The sequence below is a fragment of the Salvelinus fontinalis genome, chromosome 9, assembly GCF_029448725.1.
Source record: "Salvelinus fontinalis isolate EN_2023a chromosome 9, ASM2944872v1, whole genome shotgun sequence".
Taxonomy (NCBI): Eukaryota; Metazoa; Chordata; class Actinopteri; order Salmoniformes; family Salmonidae; genus Salvelinus; species Salvelinus fontinalis.
This window is the reverse complement of record NC_074673.1, coordinates 9,816,120-9,836,119: the sequence shown is the minus strand read 5'-3', so window position 1 is coordinate 9,836,119 and position 20,000 is coordinate 9,816,120. Positions and strand designations below refer to the sequence as shown.

Here is a 20,000-nt window from a genome sequence, read left to right as displayed (position 1 = left end):
CCTCAGGGAGAAAGAGAGGGAAGAGCTCCTCTCCTCAGGGAGAAAGAGAGGGAAGAGCTCCTCTCCTCAGGGAGAAAGAGAGGGAAGGGGCTCCTCTCCTCAGGGAGAAAGAGAGGGAAGGGGCTCCTCTCGTCAGGGAGAAAGAGAGGGAAGAGCTCCTCTCCTCAGGGAGAAAGAGAGGGAAGAGCTCCTCTCCTCAGGGAGAAAGAGAGGGAAGGGGCTCCTCTCGTCAGGGAGAAAGAGAGGGAAGAGCTCCTCTCCTCAGGGAGAAAGAGAGGGAAGGGGCTCCTCTCCCCAGGGAGAAAGAGAGGGAAGGGGCTCCTCTCCTCAGGGAGAAAGAGAGGGAAGGGGCTCCTCTCCTTAGGGAGAAAGAGAGGGAAGGGGCTCCTCTCGGCAGAGAGAAAGAGAGGGAAGAGCTCCTCTCCTCAGGGAGAAAGAGAGGGAAGGGGCTCCTCTCCTCAGGGAGAAAGAGAGGGAAGGGGCTCCTCTCCTCAGGGAGAAAGAGAGGGAAGGGGCTCCTCTCCTCAGGGAGAAAGAGAGGGAAGGGGCTCCTCTCCTCAGGGAGAAAGAGAGGGAAGGGGCTCCTCTCCTCAGGGAGAAAGAGAGGGAAGGGGCTCCTCTCGTCAGGGAGAAAGAGAGGGAAGAGCTCCTCTCCTCAGGGAGAAAGAGAGGGAAGGGGCTCCTCTCCTCAGGGAGAAAGAGAGGAAAGGGGCTCCTCTCCTTAGGGAGAAAGAGAGGGAAGGGGCTCCTCTCCTCAGGGAGAAAGAGAGGGAAGGGGCTCCTCTCCTCAGGGAGAAAGAGAGGGAAGGGGCTCCTCTCGGCAGAGAGAAAGAGAGGGAAGAGCTCCTCTCCTCAGGGAGAAAGAGAGGGAAGGGGCTCCTCTCCTCAGGGAGAAAGAGAGGGAAGGGGCTCCTCTCCTCAGGGAGAAAGAGAGGGAAGGGGCTCCTCTCCTCAGGGAGAAAGAGAGGGAAGAGCTCCTCTCCTCAGGGAGAAAGAGAGGGAAGAGCTCCTCTCCTCAGGGAGAAAGAGAGGGAAGAGCTCCTCTCCTCAGGGAGAAAGATATTTAATGTTCCTCTCTAGAGTGTCTCTGTTAAGGTACAGGTCATCTAGGAATGATCTTCTCCATAATGAAATGTCTAATAACAAGGCTACATCACCGGTTCCCAAGACTAATCCAGAAGGGTTGGTCTAGTCCAGTCTTTGGGAGGTTCTAGACCCAATAACTTGACGTAATGTCACGCTTATCTTGGGTTGCTGGGCATGCGGTTTACAGATTAAGAAACCAGATGGATCATACATTTTCTGAAGCCAGTGAGGTGAAAGGAAATCACCAATGGTCCTTGCTGATTGAAACATTCGGCCTATTTTAGATTTAGACTTTAGACTTCTATGATGTAACGGCAGGATGCTCACATTGTGGTTTATTTTTAATTTCTTTTCATCATGTTTTTATTTGCTTTTATTTCCAAAAAGAGCACCCTATCCCATTCCCCCCAGCCCAACATGTCTCCATCCAACACCCCATATTGTGATTTCTCTGACTGAGGTCATATCAGAAACCTCTCGCTGAGATGAATGAATGAGCAAAACCTCAATCCGAAATAGAGGCATTCAGTCACAAACTGTCTTCTTCTTAGAACACATTCTATTGACATACGGTAAGTGAAGGAATATACAGTACGTCACCATGCATGAAATCAAAACAGAAGCAGGCAAGCTGCAAACACACATCCTAATAGGATTTGATAATAGAAATGAGGCATAAAGAAGAAAGGCTTAATATATTATATTTGCGTTGACTCTAATGCCGAGGCAGAGGCGACGAAGTGGATAAGCAAATCTCTTTAGAGAAGAACGGTGTGGAATAACTCGAGCTCAGTGGCTGGAAGGAGGAAGGCATTCAGACAAATTCAAATGAAACAAAACGAGGGGAAATGTAATCATCATACCACAGTCAAACTAAAGCCAGGCTGGTTGCACAGTTTGCCTGGTCCTCAACCATGTGAGAAGAAAGAATATTAGTCCAGGACACAGGTGGACGGCGCTCCCTTAACTGTGGACGGGCTCATAATAATGTCTGGAGTGGAATTCATGGAAAGGCATCGAGCACATCAAACTCACGGTTCCCATGTGTTTGATACCATTCATAAGACTCCATTCCAGACAGTATTATGAGCCGTCCTTCCCTCAGTAGCCCCCTGTGGTCCAGAAGGATGGACAGAGAAGGATAAGAGGAAAGGAGGAGTGTTTGGATTGAGACAGCCAAGTGTCGACATGAAGCCAGTTTATCATCCCCTCCTGTCTAATCTGCATTTACATCAAGTAGAAGATCAAGATGCGGGCAGAGAAATGGTTTGACTTGGATACACGGTTTTTATTTATGGAAGGAACACCTGATACGGCTCCAGTGGGCACACCATCATCAACACTGGACATTTGAGGAGTGGAAAAACATTGCCTGGTCCAACGAATCCAGGTTTCTGTTATGTCATATTGATGGCAGAGTCAGGATTTGGCGTAAACAGCATGAGTCCATGGACCCATTCTTCCTGCTATCAAAGGTACAGGCTGGTCATCCAATCTGCAGCAACTGCATGATGCCATCGCGTCAGCATGGACCAACATCCCTGTGGAACATTTCCGACTTGTAGAATCCATGCCCCGAAGAATTCAGGCTGCTGGGCGTACTACATGGATGTACCTAATAAACTGTACGGGAGTGTACATCTTGCTGGTTTTTCCATGCATCGTTTAGACCGGACGGTAGCCAGGGTAAGATGAAGGGGGGAGGGGTGTGTCTCTTTGTTAATAATATTAAGTCTTGTGCTTTTGCTTGCCTGAGTTAGAATACCTCATGATAAGCTGTAGACCATACTATTTACCAAGAGAGTTTTTATCTATATTTTTTGTAGCTGTACTTACCAACACAAACCGATGCTGACACTAAGACTGCACTCAACAAGTTGTAAAGGGCCACAAGCAAACAACAAAATGCACATCCACAGGCGGCGCTCCAAGTGGCCAGTGAATTTATTGCAAAGAAACAGAAATCCATCCATACCAGCATCTCACCTGTGCAACTAGAGGCGTCAAAACACTGGATCCCCTTTACTCCACAAATGCATACAAGGCACTCCCTCGCCCTCCCTTTGGCAAATCTGAGCATAACTCTGTGCTCCTGATTCCTACTTACAAGCAAAAAAAACAGGAAATACTAGTGATGCGCTCAATACGGAACTGGTCCGATGAAGCGGATGCTAAACTACAGGACTGTTTCTCTAGCACAAACTGGAATATGTTCATCCAATAACATTTAGGAGTTTACTACATCAGTCACCAACTTCATTAATAAGTGCATCGACGACGTCGTCCTCACAGTGACCGTACGTACATACAGTATCTCAACCAGAAGCCATGGATTACAGGCAACAAACACACTGGGCTAAAGGCTAGAGCTGCCGTTTTCAAGAAGCGGGACACTAATAATATGCTTATAAGAAATCCTGCTGCAAACTTCGATGAGCCATGAAACAGGCAAAGCGCCAATACAAGACTAAAATCTATGCAGACTCTGACGCTTATCGAATTTGACAGAGCTTGCAAACTAAACCCAGCCGCGAACTGCCCAGTGACGCGAGCCTACCAGACGAGCGAAATCCCTTCTATGCTCATTTCGAGGCAAGCAACACTGAACATGCATGAGAGAAACAGCTGTTCCGGACGACTGTGTGATCTCACTCTCTCCTCCAAGCTCACCACTAAGCTCAGGACCCTGGAACTGAACATTTCCCTCTGTAACTGGATCCTAGACTTCCGGATGGGCCACCATGCTGACCCTCAACACGGGGCCCCTCAGGGTGAGTGCTTAGTCCCCTTCTGTACTTCCTGTTCACCAACGACTGCATGGCCACGCATATCTCTAACACCATCATTAAGTTTGCTCATGACACAACGGTGGTAGCCCTAATCACCGACGACGATGAGACAGCCTATAGCGAGGAGGTCAGTGACCTGGCAATGTGGTTTCAGGACAACAACCTCTCCCTCAACATCAGCAAGACAAAGGAGCTGATCGTGGATGACAGGAAACGGAGGGCCGAGCACGCCCCCATCCATATCAACAGGGCTGTAGAGAAGCGGGTGGAGAGCTTCAAGTTGTCCAAATCACTAAGGAATTAACGTGGTCGACACACACCAACAAAGTCGTGAAGAAGGCACGACAAAGCCTCTTCTCGCTCAGGAGGCTGAAAATATTTAGCATGGGCCCTCAGATCCTCAAAAGTTCCACAGCTGCACCATTGAAAGCATCCTGACTGGCTGCATCACTCCTTGGTATGGCAACTGCTTGGCATCTGACTGCAAGGCGCTACAGAGGGTAGTGCATACGGCCCATTACATCACTGGCACCGAGATTCCTGCCGTCCAGATACCAGGCGGTGTCAGAGGAAGCCCCTAAACATTGTCAAAGACTACAGTCCCCAAGTCATGGACTGTTCACGGCAAGCAGTAACGATGCACCAAGTCTGGAACCAACAGGACCCTGAACAGATTCTACCCCCAAGCCAAAAGACTAATAAATAGTTAACCAAATAACTACCCGGACTATCTGCACTGACCCTTTTTGCACTAACTGTACCTAGTCACTTTACTTATATGTACATACTATATATACCTCAATTACCTAGTATCACCGCATATGGACTCGGTACTGGTACCTGTGTAAATAGCTAAGTTATCCTTACTCATTGTGTATTTATTTTTTCCTTGTGTATGTTTTTTCTATTGTTTTTCCATTTTTCTCTCTACAATGTTGGGAAGAATTTCACTGTTAGTTTAAACCTGTTGTTTACGAAGCATGTGACAAATACAATTTGATTTGATTTATAAGGTCCTGTGGATATCCTGAGCTGTCTGTGGTGTGGATATAATGTGACCTATAATCTATTTGTTACCACATCCCCCCAGGGACAGGCCTGTGGAGTCAATTATAACAGAACAATCTTTATTGGTAAAGCCCCATTATGAGATATAGTATGTTTGTGTGTGTGTGTTTGTCAAACGTTATTTGAGGGAGGCGTAATCAAGTCTTACCTCGTACTCAAACTCCTCTGTCCTCTGTTGGTCTGGGAGGGTGGAGAGGTAGTCTGTCCCCTCATAGAACTCCTGTTCCATAGTGTGGAGAGAGTGACAACTGTCAGGAGAGAGGGAGGAGGGAGGGACGGAGGTAGAGAGAGAAAAGGCAGAGGGAAAGGGTGATGAGAGGAGAGGGATGTAGAGAGAGAAAGAGAGAGAGCAAAAGAGAGAGAGAAAGAGAGAGAGAGAAAGGCAGAGGGAAAGGGAGATGAGAGAAGGAGAGGGAGGTAGAGCGAGAGAGAGAGAGAGAGAGAGACAGAGAAGGACATTTAGAGGGAGTTTCTCTTTCACATAATCTCTCTCTTACATACACTGACTGTAAGTGACAGACTTTTCTTTGTATTTTCCCTGCATGGGACAGCTACGAGGAGAGGAAGAAAGGATGTGTCAGTGCTGTCTAGGACGATGTTGCATGCTGGGGGATAAAAGCATTGCCTCTCATTAATCACTGCATACCAGGAGAGTTCAATTAAATTACTCCACATGTACTTAATCTCTATCTCCCTGTCCTTGACTACATTTTGGACAAAGTCCCATGAATTTTACATGTTGTCTTTAGAAAGCAAATTTTACAGAGCTTTGTTTACGGTTTATGGTGCAATTTCAGCAAAAAAAGTGTTGAAACAAATGTCACACACATTATTCTTGGCTTGCAATATTCACTCTGGCAAACTGTTGAACATATTGAGCAATGCATCTTTATTCGCATCAGAAATTCATAGTATCTGCAAGTATAAACTACCACGTGTTATTCTGTCCCAAAACAATCTTCTGGTGTTAAGATTGGGATGGTAAATGTCAGAATGTTATATCCTCTGGCGCTACCACAGCATTGCAGCACATCGTAACATTGTTGGCCGAGTGTGTGTCTTTGCCTACGTGTGTGTGTGTGTGTGTGTGTGTGTGCGTGCGTGCGTGCGTGCGTGCGTGTGTGTAGAACACAATTTCACAGCTTTACTGCCAAGTTGAAACACGGGGGGAAACAAACATTTGTTGTGTCTATAAAATCTACCACAACCTTGGTCTGTGCACCTGATCGCAGACAAAGAGGAGTATATTTACTTTTTATTGATCATATTGATTACATTTAGGAGCCCAGCCCGGGGCTGCAACTGGGCTGTGAATGAATGTTGCACTGTTTCAAGGTTTTAATTATCCCATTCGCTTTAATCACCTTGTAAACCTTCCATGAAACCAAATGGCTTTGCCAAGCAGCACCAATTATTACAAGCAGGCAGTGTGGGTAGGTGATGATATACTGGTGGAAAGATCTTATATTAGGACCAAACAAAGGGTTGGGTCTGGTCAGGTTTAATAAGGTCTGGTCAGGTTTAATAAGGTCTGGTCAGGTTTAAAGGGTCTGGTCAGGTTTAAAGGGTCTGGTCAGGTTTAAAGGGTCTGGTCAGGTTTAAAGGGCCTGATCAGGTTTAAAGGGCCTGGTCAGGGTTAAAGGGTCTGGTCAGGTTTAATAAGGTCTGGTCAGGTTTAATAAGGTCTGGTCAGGTTTAAAGGGTCTGGTCAGGTTTAAAGGGTCTGGTCAGGTTTAAAGGGTCTGGTCAGGTTTAAAGGGTCTGGTCAGGTTTAAAGGGCCTGATCAGGATTAAAGGGTCTGGTCAGGTTTAAATGGCCTGATCAGGATTAAAGGGTCTGGTCAGGTTTAATACGGTCTGGTCAGGTTTAAAGGGTCTGGTTAGGTTTAAAGGGTCTGGTCAGGTTTAAAGGGTCTGGTCAGGTTTAAAGGGTCTGGTCAGGTTTAAAGGGTCTGGTCAGGTTTAAAGGTCAGGTTTAAAGGGTCTGGTCAGGTTTAAAGGGTCTGGTCAGGTTTAAAGGGTCTGGTCAGGTTTAAAGGGTCTGGTCAGGTTTAAAGGGCCTGGTCAGGATTAAAGGGTCTGGTCAGGTTTAAAGGGTCTGGTCAGGTTTAAAGGGTCTGGTCAGGTTTAAAGGGTCTAGTCAGGTTTAAAGGGTCTGGTCAGGTTTAAAGGGTCTGGTCAGGTTTAAAAAGGTCTGGTCAGGTTCAAAGTGTCTGGTCAGGTTTAAAGGGTTGGGTCTTGTCAGGTTTAACAGGTTGGGTCTTGTCAGGGTTAAAGGGTTGGGTCTTGTCAGGTTTAAAGGGTTGGGTCTTGTCAGGGTTAAAGGGTTGGGTCTTGTCAGGGTTAAAGGGTTGGGTCTTGTCGGGTTAAAAGGGTTGGGTCTTGTCAGGGTTAAAGGGTCTTGTCAGGTTTAAAAGGTTGGGTCTTGTCAGGGTTAAAGGGTTGGGTCTTGTCAGGTTTAAAGGGTTGGTTCTTGTCAGGTTTAAAGGGTCTGGTCAGGTTTAAAGGGTTGGGTCTTGTCAGGTTTAAAAGGTTGGGTCTTGTCAGGGTTAAAGGGTTGGGTCTTGTCAGGTTTAAAGGGTTGGTCTTGTCAGGTTTAAAGGGTTGGTCTTGTTAGGTTTAAAGGGTCTGGTCAGGTTTAAAGGGTCTGGTCAGGTTTAAATGGTTGGGTATTGTCAAGTTTAAAGGGTTGGGTCTTGACAGGGTTAAAGGGTTGGGTCTTGTCAGGGTTAAAGGGTTGGGTCTTGTCAGGTTTAAAAGGTTGGGTCTTGTCAGGTTTAAAGGGTCTGGTCAGGTTTAAAGGGTTGGGTTTTGTCAGGTTTAAAGGGTTGGGTCTTGTCAGGTTTAAAGGGTTGGTTCTTGTCAGGTTTAAAGGGTTGGGTCTTGTCAAGTTTAAAGGGTTGGGTCTTGTCAGGGTTAGAGGGTCTTGTCAGGGTTAAAGGGTTGGGTCTTGTCAGGGTTAGGGTTGGGTCTTGTCAGGTTTAAAGGGTCTTGTCAGGGTTAAAGGGTTGGGTCTTGTCAGGGTTAAAGGGTTGGGTCTTGTCAGGTTTAAAGGGTTGGGTCTTGTCAGTTTTAAAGGGTTGGGTCTTGTCAGGGTTAAAGGGTCTGGTCAGGATTAAAGGGGTTGGGTGGCACGTGAAGTTTTTTTTTTTTCTGTGACAGTATTATAACAGATTTACAGTATAAAACTAATCTGATCTCTGAATGAAATGACAAGACTTGGCGCTGAATGTGACTCCAACTCTCCAGGTGACATTGGATACTTGATTTATTTAATGTAACTCCAACTGATATTGGTTACTTGATTTATTTAATGTAACTCCAACTGATATTGGATACTTGAAAAATCTAAGACAATCATCCATGGGATGTTGTTGGAATTAATGATCAACTTAATATACCCCTCGTGTCGAGAGAAGCCCCCCGGCGCAGCTAATCTTTCACTGGCTCACTCCATAGAGGAGAAACCCAGATATTCTCACGCCAAACGGTATCTTCTTCACAGTATGCTTCCCCTTAGAGATTAATACAATATGAACAAAAAACTAACAGGAAAGAGAAAATAATGAACACATTTTCTTTTGTTGTCTTCGAGGAAACCCCAATTGATAACTTGAAAGTCTAAATTATGACGGTCTACCTCAAGAATCTCAGATGTTGTACGCCTTGATTTTTTTGACATACCATAAGAGATTGGTCTTTTTGGCATTGCTATCACGTTTCAAGCCTTGAAATGGTATTGTATTGTGCACATAAACAATCCAACTCAATCTCAGGTCTTCATAGCTGAAGTATTCAATCAATGTCTTCATAGCTAAAGCAGTAGATTATTTCTCTCCACAATCCAGCGAGAGACAGTACTGTACTTTGCTGTTCTTTGAGTGGTGTGATTCTGGGTTGGCAAGACAAATAATGTGCTACTTTAGCTTTCAAGGCTTTGGGAAACATATCCCTGACATCCGAGACAGTGGTGTTTGTTTGAATAACTCAGATCAGAGCCTACTCGTCAGACAACAGGAAGGGACAGATATCAGAGATCAGTTTTGCCTTTCAGATCACAATGAATACAATCACATGGGGACATGTGGGACCTGATCCTAGATCAGAATTCTTACTTTGAGCGGCTTTTTTAATACGGGCGGCCCAAATCAGATCTTACCTGTCAGACAGCAGGAAGGGGCAGATGTCAGGCACGGGAGGGGTGGTGGCTCGGAGCTTGGCCAGGGCCATGATGTGTTCGAAGGTGATGTCTGTCTGCGTGCACACGTCCACCACGTGCACTTCCTGAGTGGAGCCAACATGTCCACCGCGGCCAACAGGGTTCCTCCTGAGCACCTGCACCGCAATGGGGTCCTTAGCAGAGCGGATCGCCTCCACTGCCTCGTCATGACTGGCCTTGGATAGGTCCTTCCCATTCACCTGTAATGTGGAGAGGGGAGAGATTACTGTTATAACTACAGTTACTGTAAAGATACAGCTATTGATATAGTGCTTTAATGGACTGCCTACCTAGACTATGTGAGGTCTTTAAACTGAGTTGCTGGAAATTGACGATAATCGTTGGGGGTCCTTTTGGGAGTTGTTGGGAGTTGTTGGTTATTTTGGGAGTTGTTGGTTCTTTTGGGAGTTGGGGATTCTTTTGGGAGTTGGGGATTCTTTTGGGAGTTGGGGATTCTTTTGGGAGTTGGGGATTCTTTTGGGAGTTGGGGATTCTTTTGGGAGTTGGGGATTCTTTTGGGAGTTGGGGATTCTTTTGGGAGTTGGGGATTCTTTTGGGAGTTGGGGATTCTTTTGGGAGTTGGGGATTCTTTTGGGAGTTGGGGATTCTTTTGGGAGTTGGGGATTCTTTTGGGAGTTGGGGATTCTTTTGGGAGTTGGGGATTCTTTAGGGAGTTGGGGATTCTTTTGGGAGTTGGGGATTCTTTTGGGAGTTGGGGATTCTTTTGGGAGTTGGGGATTCTTTTGGGAGTTGGGGGTTCTGTTGGGAGTTGGGGGTTCTGTTGGGAGTTGGGGATTCTTTTGGGAGTTGGGGATTCTTTTGGGAGTTGGGGATTCTTTTGGGAGTTGTTGGGAGTTGGGGGTTATTTTGGGAGTTGTTGGAGGTTATTTTGGGAGTTGTTGGGAGTTGGGGGTTATTTTGGGAGTTGTTGGAGGTTATTTTGGGAGTTGTTGGGAGTTGGGGGTTATTTTGGGAGTTGTTGGGAGTTGGGGGTTCTTCTGGGAGTTGTTGGTTCTTTTGGGAGTTGGGGGATCGGGGTTCTTTCGGGAGTTGGAGGTTATTTTGGGAGTTGTTGGGAGTTGGGGGTTCTTTTGGGAGTTGGGGGTTCTTTTGGGAGTTGGGGGATCGGGGTTCTTTCGGGAGTTGGAGGTTATTTTGGGAGTTGTTGGGAGTTGGGGGTTCTTTTGGGAGTTGTTGGAGGTTATTTTGGGAGTTGGGGGTTCTTCTGGGAGTTGTTGGGAGTTGGGGATTCTTCTGGGAGTTGTTGGGAGTTGGGGGTTTTGCAAGTATGTTCTGGTCGCACCTGGGTACCCCATGACCACTTCCCGAGTCACAGAAAATGTATGATGTCATATTCCTAGATATACGATAGATAACCAACTAATATTCCTACGGTGCTTAAGTGTTAGGTGAAGTTGCCCCAATATGCTGTCCTTGGGTCAGTTTCGCATTTCCCTCACTACTGGTTAATGCTAGGATTGGGGGAGGGGAATCTGATCCTAGATATGTCCCTAGGAAAAACTTTACTCCGGAGCGGTGTGGAGACCATTCAATATGACCAATAAGCTAATCACCACACCTACAGACATCTTACTGATTCTTGATAAACTAAAACAATATGATAAACAGATGACATCAGTCAAGAAAACACTTTGAGAAACATGTGTTCAAGTAAAATCCTCGGTTCTACACAGTGATGCAGTTCTTCATCACTGACTCTATGCATCATCATAAGAGTCAGACAGTACTGAACACACAGAACAGTTTTCTGTCAGAGGGAAAAATCATTGCTTCATTTAGTCCATTCATTGGACTGGAAAAAGTAACAGTGGGTTTGAAATACCTCAGAGAATGTGCTTGGTATAATGCTGAAAGCAGAGATCGTCATTTAGATAGTCTCTCAGAAAAAGGTAAACGCAGCACAATTCTCTTGCAGTTGTATTCAAATTACGGCTTTCAGTTTCTAGTGTTTTGCTTGCGGTGCACGACTGTTCATGGAATAAGTTAGAATGAAATGATGAAGTGGAAAAGAACAAAGTAGAAACTTTATTATCTTTGCATTATAAGTCAGCAGAAAACACAAGAACACCCACCAGGCTCGCTACTATTGGTTTATCTTGATAGTGTATGTATGGATTATCTTGCAAGTGTATGGTTTATCTTGATAGTGTATGTATGGATTATCTTGATAGTGTATGTATGGATTATCTTGATAGTGTATGTATGGATTATCTTGTAAGTGTATGGTTTATCTTGTAAGTGTATGGTTTATCTTGATAGTGTATGGTTTATCTTGCTAGTGTATGGTTTATCTTGCTAGTGTACGTATGGTTAATCCTGATAGTGTATGTATGTTTACCTTGGAAGTGTATGGTTTACCTTGGTAGTGTAAGGTTTATCTTGATAGTGTATGGATTATCTTGATAGTGTATGTATGGTTTATCTTGATAGTGTATGGATTATCTTGATAGTGTATGGTTTATCTTGATAGTGTATGTATGGTTAATCTTTATAGTGTATGTATGGTTAATCTTGATAGTATACGCATTATAAAGCGTCATGCTCCTACCAACTCAGCCCCACAGCACCACAGAACATCATGCTCCTACCAACTCAGCCCCACAGCACTACAGTACATCATGCTCCTACCAACTCAGCCCCACAGCACTACAGTACATCATGCTCCTACCAACTCAGCCCCACAGCACCACAGAACATCATGCTCCTACCAACTCAGCCCCACAGCACTACAGAACATCATGCTCCTACCAACTCAGCCCCACAGCACCACAGTACATCATGCTCCTACCAACTGAGCCCCACAGTACATCATGCTCCTAACAACTCAGCCCCACAGCACCACAGAACATCATGCTCCTACCAACTGAGCCCCACAGCACCACAGAACATCATGCTCCTACCAACTCAGCCCCACAGCACCACAGTACATCATGCTCCTACCAACTCAGCCCCACAGCACCACAGTACATCATGCTCCTACCAACTCAGCCCCACAGCACCACAGTACATCATGCTCCTACCAACTGAGCCCCACAGACCATCATGCTCCTACCAACTCAGCCCCACAGAACATCATGCTCCTACCAACTCAGCCCCACAGCACCACAGTACATCATGCTCCTACCAACTCAGCCCCACAGACCATCATGCTCCTACCAACTCAGCCCCACAGAACATCATGCTCCTACCAACTCAGCCCCACAGCACCACAGTACATCATGCTCCTACCAACTCAGCCCCACAGCACCACAGTACATCATGCTCCTACCAACTCAGCCCCACAGACCATCATGCTCCTACCAACTCAGCCCCACAGAACATCATGCTCCTACCAACTCAGCCCCACAGACCATCATGCTCCTACCAACTCAGCCCCACAGAACATCATGCTCCTACCAACTCAGCCCCACAGCACCACAGAACATCATGCTCCTACCAACTCAGCCCCACAGCACCACAGAACATCATGCTCCTACCAACTCAGCCCCACAGCACTACAGTACATCATGCTCCTACCAACTCAGCCCCACAGCACCACAGAACATCATGCTCCTACCAACTCAGCCCCACAGCACCACAGTACATCATGCTCCTATTCTCTGGTATCTGGAGTGAACTTCGTGTGAAGTGATTTTGCATTAATCACCTGAGAGACAAACTGTGTCAACACACTGGCAGAGCTCATGTCGAGCAGAATCGCAACTGGAGAAGACCATAGGAGTCTACCTCTCTCCTCATTCTCCTTCCCCCCTCCATCTTGCTTTACACTGCTACAGACTTCAGCATTGTGCTACAAATCTAGAACAATCTGAATAACTAGGCTAGCCCATTTTGGTCTGAACCAACTCAGTCAGGTCGGGTCGGGTCGGGTCGGTCGGTCGGTCGGTCGGTCGCTCGCTCGCTCACTCACTTTCTGCAGGCTCTGTTGTGCCTGCAGAAAGGAAACAAAGGACTGGGACCAGATAAAGAAGGCTGCCGATGGCGTATGACAGTCCTGGAAAGATATGATCATGTTACCAACCAACGCTCTCTCCCTCTGGTCTCTGGTAAAGTCTGTCCTGCCTGGGCTCTTGGCTGCCTCCCAAGTGCTACCCTATTCCCTATGTATATTTTAGCATAGTATTTTTGACCAGGGCCCAGCAGCCATGGTCTAAAGTAGTGCGCTATATAGGGAATAGGGTGCCATTTGGGATGCAGGCCTCTGTTTCTAGCCTCCAAGCCCTCCTCACTGCTTACTATCAGGGGAAACACGTCCACGACACACACACACACACACACACACACACACACAAACGCAGGCACGCACGCACACACACACACTCAAAAACACAGGTACGCACACACACACACACACACACACACAAAAACTGTCTCTTGTAGTTCCTGTGTAAACTCACTGCCCTGGTTAGTGTGGACTTATCTATCTTTTCCCTTTCTGACTATAGCTAGATATTCATACAGCCTCTTATGATTTAATCACACAGATTTAATCAAAGTTACACTGTCATAAACTCTACTCTCGTGTGCATGCGAAACCCATATTAATTTACAAACACACACTGGTAAACAAAGCTGTTCTGCTAAATAATTTGTTGCGAAGTGCGCTGTTGATAGTTTCAACCGTAGCTCCAAGAAATGCCACATGTCCACACAACCACTACATTTATTGATAAAGAGTCAATATGAATGATCAGTATCAGCTGTAGCAACAGACAGACAATGATGATTAAAGTCCTGATGGTCTAGTTATCTGGTCCAGGTTTGTTTGTTCCTAGCAATGATTGTATGATTCCAAGACCATGGCCATTGGAAAGAAAAAGGGATACTGTGGAAGGCAGGGATAGAGGGAGGGATGGACGGATACAGGGATAGAGAGAGGGATGGACGGATACAGGGAGGGATGGACGGATACAGGGATAGAGGGAGGGATGGACGGATACAGGGATAGAGGGAGGGATGGACGGATACAGGGATAGAGGGAGGGATGGACGGATACAGGGATAGAGGGAAATAATGGCTTGGAAAGAAAAATGGACACTGTGGAATAGATGGATGGAGGGATGGTGGGATAGAGGGAGGGATGGATGGTAGGATGGAGGGAGGGATGGATGGATGGTGGGATGGAGGGATGGATGGAGGATAAAGGGATGGAGGGATGGTGGGATGGAGGGATAGAGGGATTGATGGATGGTGGGATAGAGGGAGGGATGGATGGATGGTGGGATGGATGGAGGATAAAGGGATGGGTGGATGGTGGGAAGGAGGATAGAGGGATAGATGGATGAGGGATGGGTGGATGAAGTAATGGATGGTGGGATGGAGGGACATAGGGATGGAGGGATAGATGGTGGGATAGAGGGATAGAGGGGTGGAGGGATGGATGGAGGGATAGGGGGATGGAGGGAGGGAGGGATCGAAATGGAAATGGCTGGAGTTTGGCACATCTGTTGTGTGTTTGCAGATGGATCCACAGCAGCTGTGGTGGGCAGAGAACACTGTTTACATTCAAAGCCCAAGAGAGGACCATCGACTCTCAAAACAAATGCAATACACTGGCTTACTGGAGTGGAACGACAAGATGAAACCTGTTCTCTTTGTGAAGGAATAGAGGCACAAATTGACAAATAGGATTCTAAATGGCACACTTTCAGTCCAACCAGAAAGCCTACTTTGTTTAACTTTTATAGACGTTTGAAGGTGTGCTTTAGGGAAGTAAGATATGGGCAAATCATCATCTAGCTCTACATTCGCCACATGATTCTACTTCTGCACAAAACTTAGTACACCTGAGGCAAAGTACAATATTCCCTCATAGATGTGCTATTTAGTATCAAACCTCAGCTGAAGGTAGGGGAGGGAGGAATGACAGTAGGGAGGGAGAAATGAGAGTAGGGAGGGAGGGAGGAATGACAGTAGGGAGGGAGGAATGAGAGTAGGGAGGGAGGAATAAGAGTAGGGAGGCATGACAATAGGGACGGAGGAATGAGAGTAGGGAGGGAGGAATAAGAGTAGGGAGGGAGGAATAAGAGGAGGAAGGAATGAGAGCAGGGAGGGATGAATAAGAGGAGGGAGGAAGGAGAGTAGGGAGGGAGGAATAAGAGTAGGGAGGGAGGAATACGAGTAGGGAGGGAGGAATAAGAGGAGGGAGGAAGGAGAGCAGGGAGGGAGGAATGAGAGTAGGGAGGGAGGAATGAGAGTAGGGAGAGAGGAATAAGAGTAGGGAGGGAGGAATAAGAGGAGGGAGGAATGAGAGTAGGGAGGGAGGAAAAAGAGGAGGGAGGCATGACAATAGGGACGGAGGAATGAGAGTAGGGAGGGAGGAATAAGAGTAGGGAGGGAGGAATAAGAGGAGGGAGGAATGAGAGCAGGGCGGGAGGAATGAGAGTAGGGAGGGAGGAATGAGAGTAGGGAGGGAGGGATAAGAGTAGGGAGGGAGGAAAAAGAGGAGGGAGGAATGAGAGTAGGGAGGGAGGAATGACAGTAGAGAGGGAGGGAGGAATGACAGTAGAGAGGGAGGGAGGAATGACAGTAGAGAAGGAGGGAGGAATGACAATAGAGGGGGAGGGAGGAATGACAGTAGAGAAGGAGGGAGGAATGACAGTAGAGAGGGAGGGAGGAATGGCAGTAGAGAAGGAGGGAGGAATGATGGTAGAGAAGGAGGGAGGAATGACAGTAGAGAGGGAGGGAGGAACGACAGTAGAGAAGGAGGGAGGAATGACGGTAGAGAGGGAGGGAGGAATGACAGTAGAGAAGGAGGGAGGAATGACAGTAGAGAAGGAGGGAGGAATGACAGTAGAGAGGGAGGGAGGAATGACAGTAGAGAAGGAGGGAGGAATGATGGTAGAGAGGGAGGGAGAAATGACAGTAGAGAAGGAGGGAGGAATGATAGTAGAGGGAGGGAGGAATGACAGTAGAGGGAGGGAGGAATGACAGTAGAGAGGGGGGAATGACAGTAGAGAGGGAGGGAGGAATGACAGTAGAGAGGGAGGGAGGAATGACAGTAGAGAGGGAGGGAGGAATGACAGTAGAGAGGGAGGGAGGAATAACAGTAGAGAGGGAGGGAGGAATGACAGCAGAGAGGGAGGGAGGAATGATGGTAGAGAAGGAGGGAGGAATGACAGTAGAGAGGGAGGGAGGAATGACAGTAGAGAAGGAGGGAGGAATGATGGTAGAGAAGAAGGGAGGATTGACAGTAGAGAAGGAGGGAGGAATGACAGTAGAGTGGGAGGAATAAGAGTAGGGAGGGAGGAATGACAGTAGAGAAGGAGGGAGGAATGACAGTAGAGAGGGAGGGAGGAATGACAGTAGAGAAGGAGGGAGGAATGAAAGTAGAGAGGGAGGAATACGAGTAGGGAGGGAGGAATTATAGTAGAGAAGGAGGGAGGAGTGACAGTAGAGAGGGAGGGAGGAATGACAGTAGAGAAGGAGGGAGGAATGACAGTAGAGAGGGAGGGAGGAATGACAGTAGAGAAGGAGGGAGGAATGATGGTAGAGAAGAAGGGAGGAAGGACAGTAGAGAAGGAGGGAGGAATGACGGTAGAGAGGGAGGGAGGAATGACAGTAGAGAAGGAGGGAGGAATAACAGTAGAGAAGGAGGGAGGAATGACAGTAGAGAAGGAGGGAGGAATGATAGTAGAGGGAGGGAGGAATGACAGTAGAGAGGGAGGGAGGAATGACAGTAGAAAAGGAGGGAGGAATGACAGTAGAGAAGGAGGGAGAAATTACAGTAGAGAAGGAGGGAGGAATGACAGTAGAGAAGGAGGGAGGAATGACAGTAGAGAAGGAGGGAGGAATGACAGTAGAGAGGGAGGAATGACAGTAGAGAAGGAGGGAGGAATGACAGTAGAGGGGGAGGGAGGAATGACAGTAGAGAGGGAGGGAGGAATGATAGTAGAAGGAGGGAGGAATGACAGTAGAGAAGGAGGGAGGAATGACAGTAGAGAGGGAGGAATAAGAGTAGGGAGGGAGGAATGACAGTAGAGAAGGAGGGAGGAATGACAGTAGAGGGGGAGGGAGGAATGACAGTAGAGAGGGAGGGAGGAATGATAGTAGAAGGAGGGAGGAATGACAGTAGAGAAGGAGGGAGGAATGACAGTAGAGAGGGAGGAATAAGAGTAGGGAGGGAGGAATGACAGTAGAGAAGGAGGGAGGAATGACAGTAGAGGGGGAGGGAGGAATGACAGTAGAGAAGGAGGGAGGAATGATAGTAGAGGGAGGGAGGAATGACAGTAGAGAGGGAGGGAGGAATGACAGTAGAGAGGGAGGGAGGAATGACAGTAGAGAGGGAGGGAGGAATGACAGTAGAGAGGGAGGGAGGAATAACAGTAGAGAGGGAGGGAGGTATGACAGCAGAGAAGGAGGGAGGAGTGACAGTAGAGAGGGAGGGAGGAATGACAGTAGAGAAGGAGGGAGGAATGACAGCAGAGAGGGAGGGAGGAATGACAGTAGAGAGGGAGGGAGGAATGACAGTAGTGAGGGAGGGAGGAATGACAGTAGAGAAGGAGGGAGAAATTACAGTAGAGAACGAGGGAGGAATGATAGTAGAGGGAGGGAGGAATGACAGTAGAGAGGGAGGGAGGAATGACAGTAGAGAGGGAGGGAGGAATGACAGTAGAGAGGGAGGGAGGAATGACAGTAGAGAGGGAGGGAGGAATGACAGTAGAGAGGGAGGGAGGAATGACAGTAGAGAGGGAGGGAGGAATAACAGCAGAGAAGGAGAGAGGAGTGACAGTAGAGAAGGAGGGAGGAGTGACAGTAGAGAGGGAGGGAGGAATGACAGTAGAGAAGGAGGGAGGAATGACAGCAGAGAGGGAGGGAGGAATGACAGTAGATGCTTTAGACCCCTCTCCCTCCTCTGCCGTCAGTGTTCTATTGATCCTGGACTCCCCATCAATATCTTAATAGACTGTACTGACAGACAGACAGTGGTGCTGATGGAGAAAGGCCTTTATCCACTAACATGTCAACGTCAGCCGTGTCTGTGTCTGTGTGTGCATGCCTGTGCGTATGTGCATGTGTGTCGTGTGACAGAGTCTTCAAGAGGGTAACAGCAGGCGTAAAGCTCCTCTCAGCTATCATGGATTACTGAGGGGACTGGAGTGATTGATGTACTTCTGTTCTGTAGAAGGGAAATAGCAGCTCGGAGCGGAGACTAATATACCATTAGCTATTTTACGGTTTACAATTAACCACATAGCTAGTTTTAATGCTTCAACACTGCATACTGTGTGGTAATGAAGTGTTTTTATTTGTCATTTTAAAGTTTATTGCTGTTCCCTTGTATATGTCAGTCTTAGATAAACTAGCATGCAAGTTTGAGGACTGAAACAACATGTAATGAATTGACAAGAGATTGAATATAGTTCCCTTGTACATGTCAGTCTTAGATAAACTAGCATGCAAGTTTGAGGACTGAAACAACATGTAATGAATTGACAAGAGATTGAATATAGTTCCCTTGTATATGTCAGTCTTAGATAAACTAGCATGCAAGTTTGAGGACTGAAACAACATGTAATGAATTGACAAGAGATTGAATACAGTTCCCTTGTACATGTCAGTCTTCTGGATCACTGGCATGCAGTTAAAGGATTACAATAACATGTATTGAAAATACTGTTTTCCTCTGACAGTAAATACAGCAGTGTAACCTGGTACTGTATGTAACCTGGTACTGTATGTAACCTGGTACTGTATGTAACCTGGTACTGTATGTAACCTGGTACTGTATGTAACTTGGTACTGTATGTAACCTGGTACTGTATGTAACCTGGTACTGTATGTAACTTGGTACTGTATGTAACCTGGTACTGTATGTAACCTGGTACTGTATGTAACTTGGTACTGTATGTAACCTGGTACTGTATGTAACCTGGTACTGTATGTAACCTGGTACTGTATGTAACCTGGTACATTGTAACCTGGTACTGTATGTAACCTGGTACTGTATGTAACCTGGTACTGTATGTAACTTGGTACTGTATGTAACCTGGTACTGTATGTAACCTGGTACTGTATGTAACCTGGAACTGTATGTAACCTGGTACTGTATGTAACCTGGTACTGTATGTAACCTGGTACATTGTAACCTGGTACTGTATGTAACCTGGTACTGTATGTAACCTGGTACTGTATGTAACTTGGTACTGTATGTAACCTGGTACTGTATGTAACCTGGTACTGTATGTAACCTGGTACTGTATGTAACCTGGTACATTGTAACCTTGAGTGGTGTGCTCAACATAACGCTTGTTCCACCACCACCGTTTCTAACTCATTCATATGATATTTCCGCTGTGTAACATCTCCTCTCTCCTGCTGGTTCAGTTCGAGTGGCAGCCTTGTGGGTTTTATTAAGCGTACGCAGGAACCAGACAGACGGAGAGACGAGGAGAGGAGAGAGAGAGATAGAGGGCGAGTGTAACATGTAGGTCATCCAGTCTCGGGAGCATAGCGTTCACAGCCGTTGATTACACGGCTGTTCCATCAAAGCCCCAGCCCCGTAGGAACAGGTGAGATTACATTGCTGTTCCATCATCCCCCCACCCCCAAGGTGAGACGGCCAGAGCTCTAAAGTACTTTTTCTCATGGCCCTATTGTCTATATGCAACAGATGAGCAATTTGGTTAGCAGTTTGTTTGGAATATTGAATCACAATAAAATGGCAGTATCGAATCGCAATACATATAGAATCGTGAGAATCGCAATACATATCGTATAGCGCTAATTATTCGAGAGAAAGAAACCCCAGAGCCATAGGACAGAGCTAGCTGTGTGGAGACAGTAGATAGAGCTGATTATTAAAGAGAAGACGACCC

General features: G+C 46.7%; 1 protein-coding gene across 1 annotated transcript in view; it reads right to left on the bottom strand.

The window, feature by feature from the left end:
- LOC129862034 (PDZ domain-containing RING finger protein 4-like) overlaps positions 1–20,000 on the bottom strand; it is a 122,731-nt gene that overhangs the window by 43,926 nt on the left and 58,805 nt on the right. Inside the window, exons 2-3 of the mRNA XM_055933349.1 lie at positions 9,103–9,362; positions 5,092–5,191 (exon numbers count right to left, since the gene is read on the bottom strand). Coding sequence (XP_055789324.1) covers positions 5,092–5,191; positions 9,103–9,362 — 360 coding nt within the window. The remainder of the gene's footprint in view (positions 1–5,091; positions 5,192–9,102; positions 9,363–20,000) is intronic.